This window comes from Scylla paramamosain, chromosome 30, assembly GCF_035594125.1.
Source record: "Scylla paramamosain isolate STU-SP2022 chromosome 30, ASM3559412v1, whole genome shotgun sequence".
Classification (NCBI taxonomy): Eukaryota; Metazoa; Arthropoda; class Malacostraca; order Decapoda; family Portunidae; genus Scylla; species Scylla paramamosain.
In genome coordinates, this window is record NC_087180.1 from 13,544,776 (window position 1) to 13,554,114 (window position 9,339).

The 9,339-nt window shown below is 38.0% G+C and overlaps 1 protein-coding gene across 9 annotated transcripts in view; it reads left to right on the forward strand.

Annotated features, from left to right (window-relative positions):
* LOC135115866 (uncharacterized) overlaps positions 1-9,339 on the forward strand; it is a 204,369-nt gene that overhangs the window by 119,604 nt on the left and 75,426 nt on the right. For 6 of the 9 annotated variants that reach the window (XR_010276074.1, XM_064032943.1, XM_064032942.1 and 3 more), the window contains one exon: positions 8,944-9,080. The exons of the other annotated variants lie outside the window; for them this stretch is intronic. Coding sequence is in view for 5 of the 6 variants with exons in the window: in XM_064032943.1 (XP_063889013.1) it covers positions 8,966-9,080 (115 nt within the window). In the remaining variant the exon portion in view is untranslated. The remainder of the gene's footprint in view (positions 1-8,943; positions 9,081-9,339) is intronic. 9 annotated transcript variants of the gene reach the window in all.

Sequence of the window (9,339 nt, forward strand, 5' to 3'; positions counted from 1 at the left end):
ATGGCCTCTTGATCGCGTTTAATCTCGTAAGCCAAAAATATGTCTGCCTGAGTTATGAGGTGTGTTTTTGCCTCTTTCTTTTCTCTTTTCTTTTTTTTTTATTTGTGTGCTTTATGCGGGATATTATTGTGAGTGATGTATCTCTCTCGGGTTTTATCTCTCTCTCTCTCTCTCTCTCTCTCTCTCTCTCTCTCTCTCTCTCTCTCTCTCTCTCTCTCTCTCTCTCTCTCTCTCTCTCTCTCTCTCTCTCGTACACATTCATTTCAAAGGCTGGGTAAGTTTACTCATCATCTCTTTTTGATTGATTTGCTTCTGCTCTTTTTAAAGATAACTTGCATATTTTTATCTGTCATGTTTTTATGCACGACTGAGGCAGACCAAGGGCAAAAATGAACCCAGGGAAGGGGAACAAGAGGCACAGTAATTTTTTTTTTTTTTTTTTTGGTAAATGTTAAGCTCTGCTGTACGTGAATTTCTTTTTTTTATACATAGAATAGTATTACTTATGGTTTAACTAAAAATGTGTGTGTGTGTGTGTGTGTGTCTCTCTCTCTCTCTCTCTCTCTCTCTCTCTCTCTCTCTCTCTCTCTCTCTCTCTCTCTCTCTCTCTCTCTCTCTCTCTCTCTCTCTCTCTCTCTCTCTCTCTCAACAACATTATTAAATCTCTGGGCACGTGCGCTCGGCTCGCTCAGCGCTGTTATCTCTATTTACACGAAAGGAGATAAGAATTGAAGGCTGAATGAAGTGCAGTAAAAATGGGAAAATCTCAATTACCACTTTATATAGAAATAGAGGGAAACAAAGAGGAAATTTAACAAAGTAAACGATATACCAACTTTACATGAACTCTCTCTCTCTCTCTCTCTCTCTCTCTCTCTCTCTCTCTCTCTCTCTCTCTCTCTCTCTCTCTCTCTCTCTCTCTCTCTCTCTCTCTCTCTCTCTCTCTCTCTCTCTCTCTCTCTCTCGTTTTGCTTTTCTTAAATATATTTTGTTCATGTCCAAAGGAAGCCTCGATTTATTGAACCTCGCCAAATAAAATATATATTGTACTCAGTGGCCAAAGTAATCAAATAAAAATAAAAATAGCTCTCTCTCTCTCTCTGTCTCTCTCTCTCTCTCTGTCTCTCTCTCTCTCTCTCTCTCTCTCTCTCTCTCTCTCTCTCTCTCTCTCTCTCTCTCTCTCTCTCTCTCTCTCTCTCTCTCTCTCTCTCTCTCTCTCTCGTAATCCCAGACAGGTGGTGTGTTCCTCGGCAGTGTCTCCCTCATTATATTTTCAAGGTTCCTGCTCGTACTCTGCGTCTCCTCATCCTCTTCCTTGTCTTCATTATGTCGCCTTAATCTTGCCTCCACCGCCACCCACGGAACCACAACCTCTCCGCATTCCACACTCCACTCCCTGCTACTCCACCTCACCTACTTTTCTTTGATTGTGTATGATTTTTTTCTTTTTCTTTTTTTTTTTTTGGTGGGAATAATGAAAGGAAAGATTGTTAATAAGGTTACAAAATCAGTTCTGTGATGATGTAAACATGTTTTTCTTCTTTTTTTTCGCTTATTTTCTGGCGACAAAGAGCCGGAGTTAATATTCTGAATGAAGTTATTTGACAGATTACGGACGTTATTGGAAAATATGTTGTTGTATTTTTTTCTTTTTTTTTATTTTTTTTTTCTTTTTTTTTTAGTGAATCTTTCCATGTCATATATTTGTACATGTAGAAACGTGTTCATGTATTAATAAGATCAGAATTAGTGTCACGACGATGTTTCCTTAGAGGTTGATAATGATAATGATGATGGGGATGATGATGATGATGGTGATGATGATGGTGGTGGTGGTGGTGATAGTTGTGGTGATGGTGATGGTTGTGGTGGTGGTGGTAGTGGTGGTAATGCAGAAAGGGATATCATTGTTCTCTCTCTCTCTCTCTCTCTCTCTCTCTCTCTCTCTCTCTCTCTCTCTCTCTCTCTCTCTCTCTCTCTCTCTCTCTCTCTCCCAATATCCCCGGCTTTGAACCTCATTTTATCTCCTCATTTTCCTCAAACCATTTCCTTAATTAATTTTCGATGAAATAATTATGATGCGTTTTCTTCCTCCAAAAACAAGAAAAAAAAAGTAATGCGTGTGTTCTCTTCTGAGTTCATTTTCATCTTAAATTCAAAGCTCAAATTAGTGTCTTTTTTCTCAGTGAGGACTTTTTAATTTGTTTTGTTTTCCTTGCGGTGACTGGAATTTCTCTTTCTGTTGTTTTTATTTGGACATGATTTTAATTATTTCCCTCCGTTTTCTATAAGTTTTCTTCACTTCTTTATACGAATGATCTGAACTTTTGTCTTTATTCATGATGCCTTATTCGCTTTATTTACTTAGACTTGATCTTTATATTCTCCTCTTTTTATAATGCGCATTTCCTCAACCATAATGCGCATTTCCTCAACCTTTTCTGTTTTCCATTCATGATTCTGTTAACTTCCCTTTTCAATATATTTCGTAACTTGTATCAGTTCAGTCACACTAATACTTGGCGTCTTGGTAAAGTTGACTAGCGCTCCTGGCTATGGATCTGTGAGACCCAGTTCTAATCCAAGATGAGGCGGTCGGTGCGCAGTTCACCCAGCTGTTCTTCCCTTAGGATTGGTCGATAAACAGGTACAGTAGCTCCCAAAACTGTCTTTAAAGCGTGATGTGAAGGGTGGAATAATTAACGATATGAAACCTGCTGCCTGTGACTAAGTAGTAATACAGTATTACTTACGATAATATAGTATCAAATATCCCAGGTTATAATATACGGCGACCATCCCTACTGTGCCCCCAGACTTACCAAACGTGTCAAGTAATATCGTCCATTGTGTCATAATGTAGAACTTTTTTTTCAAGATAGTTTTGGTAGCTACTGTACACACATTCAAGAAAGGGTCACTACAGTGGCGCCCAACGAGCTTCACAATAAACAACCTATAGTCTCGGCAGGGTTGGTAAGCGTGTCGGAGTGCTGGATGCCAAATACGACCCGACAGAAATATGCATGGAAAAAGTAAGGAATATAGCTAACATCAATCAATCTGTGTGTCGGTCTAGCTAACAAACTACTACTTCATATACGAGGGCCGCTCAATTGATGCAGGCAGGTGCAGCTGAACTAAACAAGGAGGGATGCCAACATGAGTAGCCTGTTACCAGTGGGTCCGTTCTTCGTGTCAGTTTGTTCCGTGCTGAATGTGTAGCGATACTTTTGTTAGTGTGTACGTGGGGACACCTGGGGAAGGCAGATCGTGGAGACCCGGATGTCACAGTGGCCTAGTGTGGATAAGGGTATCATGTTCCCACCTTTAATTTGCAATATATCCGTTGTCATCGCTGTGTTAAATGTGAAGGTATAATGTATAATGTATTGCAGGAAATTTATTGGGGCATAAATGTTGAGAAATTCCGGACATTAAGTAATAATGCTCCTAGTGTTTTTTTCTTCAGTTTTCTTATAATTTAGTTCCGAGAAATGCATATTAAGACTTCAGAGGGAGTGATAATGACGGTTACAGAGAGAGAGAGAGAGAGAGAGAGAGAGAGAGAGAGAGAGAGAGAGAGAGAGAGAGAGAGAGAATATCAAACCGAAATAGCATCACTAAGTAAGCCTACCACCACCACCACCACCACCACCACCACCACCTTTCCTGTCGCATGCTGAAGAAGGAGTCACCCCATCAAGTCACTCCTCACCCATTTTACGAGCGAGGGGAGGCAGTAAGCACCCACATAGGGGATCTGAACGCTTGACAGTGTGGGTGATTTGAAGGGGCGGAGGGAAGGGGAGGAGGGAGGAGGAAAAGGAAGTAAAATTGCTTGATAAAATAGAAGACAAAGTATGAAGGAGGAGGAAAGGAAAATAGAAGAGAAATGAGAAAAAATTGAATGGGAAAAGGTGCGAAAGAGTAATGGGAAGTCAAAGAATAAGAATTGTTGAGGGAAAGAAAGGGAGAGTTAAGAAAGTGATGGAGCAAAAAGGAAAAAAAAAGGAAAGGGAGAATAACGTGGTAGGAGGAGAGAAAGGAACTGAAGTGTGATGGAGGAGGAGGAGGAGGAGGAGAGAAGAGTGAGATATATGTTCTTCAATTTATTCAATTAATCTCTCTCTCTCTCTCTCTCTCTCTCTCTCTCTCTCTCTCTCTCTCTCTCTCTCTCTCTCTCTCTCTCTCTCTCTCTCTCTCTCTCTCTCTCTATTGATTACCATTAGATGTGTTAAGATTGCTATATTTTTTTACGGCATTTTTGGTTTTGTTTTATTACTGCGGTGGTCTTCCTCTCTCTCATTTGTATTTTTATGTCTTAATTTGTTTTGCTTTTTTTACCTTTCATGTATTCCATTCAATTCTTTATGATTCACAATATGCATATGTATGTATTTGCTTTGTCTTTTTAGGTTCTGTGAAATTCGAGCAGTAAACGTTCGTGTTGTTGTTGTTGTTGTTGTTATTATTATTATTATTAGTAGTAGTAGTAGTAGTAGTAGTAGTACAACAACAACAACAACTACTACTACTACTACTACTACTACTACTACTACTACTACTACTACTACTACTACTACTACTACTACTACTACTACTTGCGTTAACTTTATATTCATTGACTCCGCATTTCATGTTAAGTACATTTTATTTATAGTAATACTCTTTCCTTAAACATTAATCCTCCTTAGAGCTTCTTCTGCCTTTTAATTCTTACATCACCATGTTAACTTACGTATTATCTCCTGTTCATTTATTAACACATTATCTTGGGGGGGCCTTTTCTTCCCCACAGAGCTAGAACGAAGATAACAGTTGGCGAATGTCTTATCCACCGCGGAGATTCTTGAACCATCGCAGAAGAAAATGGTTTCGTATTTCACATGTCCTTTGCACGGGGCGTAATTCAGGACTAAGTGGCAAGAAGAAGAAGATGTAATGACAGTGTGGTAAAATGTCACGTCACTCTGTCACTGCGCTTGCTCTGTACACTTACCTTGCTTGTATCTGTGTTCGAGTTCGTCTCGCGGGTGGAATTACTGGCAGAGTGTTTAATTATTTCCACGTGCATTTGTCCACCTTTCAAATCTCGGTGCGGGAATGAAAGGATTTTTAACTTTATTTTTAACACTGTGCTCCGAGCAGGACTGTTTTCAAAGGCCACAGATGATTAGTTACATTCTCCTGGGCTTTCTCTTAATGATAACGCTTTGTTAAACTACCATCAAAATGATGAAAACACGCTTGAAAACACAATATCTTCCACTGAAGCATATTTAAAGTTGTCTATTAACAGAAGCACCTAACGTTGATGATGCAAAATCCATGTTAAACTGTAACTAGAATCATGAAAACAGCTATAAGAAATCAAATAACTTCATAACATATTGATAGTCTAGATGAGGCTCTGAAATATATACGATCCGTAAAACAACAGTAAATTATGTACATATATTTCTTTATTTGTGAAATCGCAAATGCCATGTTTAAACATACCTTGTTATCCTCTGCAGGTAAAGTCCAAGGCTAAGTATGTATTTTGTATGTGTGTGTGCGTATGTGTGTATGTGTGCGTGTGAGTGTGTATGTGTGTGGGGCGGGAGATGGGTATGTGGGCGTGTTATTTATTCTGATATTTAAACTTGACTGTCGTATTGTCATATTTCACCATTTTCACTCTTTTCTCTCCCTCTCTCTCTTATCTCTTAATCTTGCCACCATTTTTACACTTAATCCCCGCACCTCGGCCTCTCATCTGCTCGCTAATATTTCAGACAAATTTAATCTCTTGTTCCCCTCAAACTCCCATTCTCTCTCTCTCTCTCTCTCTCTCTCTCTCTCTCTCTCTCTCTCTCTCTCTCTCTCTCTCTCTCTCTCTCTCTCTCTCTCTCTCTCTCTCTCTCTCTCTCTCTCCCTTCATCCTTTACTTCTGCCTGAATGCTCACCCGAATGTCTGTCTGTCAGTCAGTCTTAATATTTTTTTGTTCTTTTCAGTCCATCAGTGTTTGTTCATATGTATGCACCAATCTCTCTCTCTCTCTCTCTCTCTCTCTCTCTCTCTCTCTCTCTCTCTCTCTCTCTCTCTCTCTCTCTCTCTCTCTCTCTCTCTCTCTCTCTCTCTCCATTGTTCGTGTTATTTTGCATTAAGGGATCCAATCACAGTAACCTTTTCTGTATGACCATTGGCTTCCCTTCCACTCTTTCTCCTCCTTTCCTCCCTCCCTCTTTCTCTCCTCTCTCTCTCTCTCTCATCTCCCCTCCCTCCCTCCGGCCCCTCCTCCCTACCGTGCCGCCCTCTCCTCCGCCTCTCACTCACTCTCTCCCTCTCCCAGCAGCCGCTACTCCATCTTTCTTTCCTCTGTCTATTTGTTTTCGATATGTAAATTCTGCAACGACTAGAAAATGACTGGAAAATACGTTGTTATTTAGTTTTATTTTGTTTAATCTTTTCAATTTGTTTCCGATGCGTGTTTTATGTTCTTGACTCGCTTGTATTTATTGTTTGCTGTGATCATATTTTTTGCACGGATGGATTTTTGTTTTTCATTGGTGTAAAGTTTGTTTTGTAGCTTTGTGTTGCGCTGTTATTAATTTTTCGTGACCGAGAATTAAAATACCGCCTGTGTCTCTGAAAAAAAAAAACTGGGTGAAATAACAGGTATATATAAATTCAGCCTACCGAGGGTGCAAATAGATTGCCTGGCTAAGGATGTGCAATATTAAACACAACTCGCTTATCTGAAGTTTTACGTAATCAATAATTTGTTTTTTTTTTGTGTTTCTGAAAAAAAAAAAACAGTAATATGCTTAAACTAATACCTAAAAAAAGTGAAAGTGGACAATCCAACAATTAGACGACAAGAAGCTTAATAATTCACCTCTTCTACATGTCACGTAACCAGAGTATCTCTCTAAAACATGTGTCCCTAAGACAAACATAACATAAAGTTAGTTCTCATAATCCAACGCTCACAATAGATAATCTAGCACTCACTGTTCTATAGGAAGCAGCGATAGTTCATCTGGATTCAAAGATCTCGATGTAACAATCAGGTTCTGTAAACAACGGAGCGAGGCAACAAGTAGGGTGAGTGGAATGTTTGTTTGACTTCCTCTATCAAAACTTTTCTTTCGGAGAGTAAAGTCCGCACAGAATACGAGGAATACTGATGCCTCTTTGTGGTCTGTGAACCTTGATATTATGCATTCAAAGACGTATTCCATACTAATCAACAACTTTGGTATATTTTTAATTTTGTTGCGTCATAGACTAGAGAAAAGAGTGTATTTAGAGAGAAGGAATAGAAACTAAAAGACCCTCTAAGGAATAGAAACACTAGTGGATAATAAAAGAAAATAAGAAAATGTTTCGAAATAAAAAAAAAATGGGTCAGTTTTGAGATGCACATTATTTTCCTCATAAAAAAAATTATTACGAGACTTTTTTTCGTTCTAATGAAGAAAAAACACTGAAAAGGAAAAGAAAAAGACTGAGGAGATGACGAACCGTAGGAGACTCAAGTGTAAATACCGCATGTCAATATCAGGCATCCACTGCAGTGTAATTAAAATGCTCAAAATTTCAAGCTGACCTTTACCAGAAAACAAAGGTCTTGGTTGCATTATAAGTGTCTCTCTGCATTCCTGTGGCGAAGGAAGCATCACTGAGTAAAGGTTCCTGGAATTTGTGTTCGTGTGTCTGATGATATTGTGTTGATACGAAAATGTGTGTATTTTTACTAAGAGAAATGTGTTTGAACTGAAATGCATTGTACTTGAACTGAACAAAAACGTGCTTCAGCGAAACTATGATGTGCTTGAACTTAATGAAAAGTGTCCTTGACTTGAACAAAAATGTACTTGAGCAATATTCAAATCTACTTGAATTAAACGAAAACTTATCGAAACTGAACGAAAAATGTACCTGAACTGAACGGAAATGTATTTGAAATGAAATGTAGTGTCTGAAATTAGATAGAAATTTACTTCAACTTAATGAAAATGTAATTCAACACAAAGAAAATTTATGGAAACTGAACAAATGAGTATTTAAACTGAAGTCAGGAATGAATTCGTGATCCCAATAAATTCCTCGTTCTTTCTATACTGAGATTTTGTGCACATAAGCTTTGTTTTCCTCACATACGTATATTCTTACAAGGTAAATATTTTCCCATGATAATATGACGACTTCTTAAGTTTTAAGACTTTGTCAAAACACTTCTTTCCGGAATCTATATTTTGTGCTAATATTCATGTCAACTTGTGACTTTGATTTATAGAAAGGAATATCGATGAAAAAAAATCTTTATTGGAACCGTAGGAGTCATTGGTAAGTAAAGGTGTAAGGAAGCATTGATTAAGAAGGGCAGGTGTGTGTGTTAATTACTACAGTGTGTTCAGGTGCTTCGTTAAGGCTTTGAAATTAATCTCGACCTTTATTGAAGAACGGGAAGAGGGGAAAAATAAAGGACTGAAAGTGGTGGGTCAAGAAAACAAAGAAAAATTGTTGTGTAGAAAAAAGCAATGCCGTGTCCTTTAAATAAAAGATACAGTGGAAGGGGAAGTTATTTTTTCAGAGGTAAATAAATATGACGCGGAGGAAATGAAATAAAACTTTAGGCAGAGGAAAGGAGTTGAAACTATATACATTTCCAAGGAAAAAAATACAAGTAATGAGTTTTTAATTTGAAAGAAAACGGAATAAAAAAGCCAGGGAATACTGACTCAGTAAATATCACAGTTTTTTTTTTTTTTTCATTTTTCTCTACAAGATTGGTTTATTTATCTGTGTAATTTTCACTTTGATTTATTTATCTGAGTACTTTTCACTTTCCAGATACTAAATATGCATCATGAATGAGTTATATATCCCTCACTACTTTGAATATCTCTAATTCACCCGATTTTCTTTAATTCCTTATTTATTTTCTATAGATTGTTGTGGAGAGAAGACAGGATGAACCAGAGAACTTTATGTAATGCGTTTCGACGAGAGGTCTGTCTGAAGAAGTGTTCCTTAAAACCGTATAGAAATGAAGACCTGCTTTATCCTGCCACCACAACCCACACACGTACTTATCTACTTGTACATTTGTTATTCTTAAGATACTAAACATATATCCTGAATAATACCTTGATGGTTCTTTACTTCGATCTCTCTTTTTTTTATTGGTTAATATTCTGTCTCGTGTTGTTTGGAATCTTATTATATTCAGTAAGTAATCCAATCGCATCGCTTCCGCCGCTCCAATAAACACGGCAGTAAATTCCTACGACTTTGTACTCGATTTTTTTTTCCCCGTTTAATATAGCTGGACTTTGCTTGCTCTC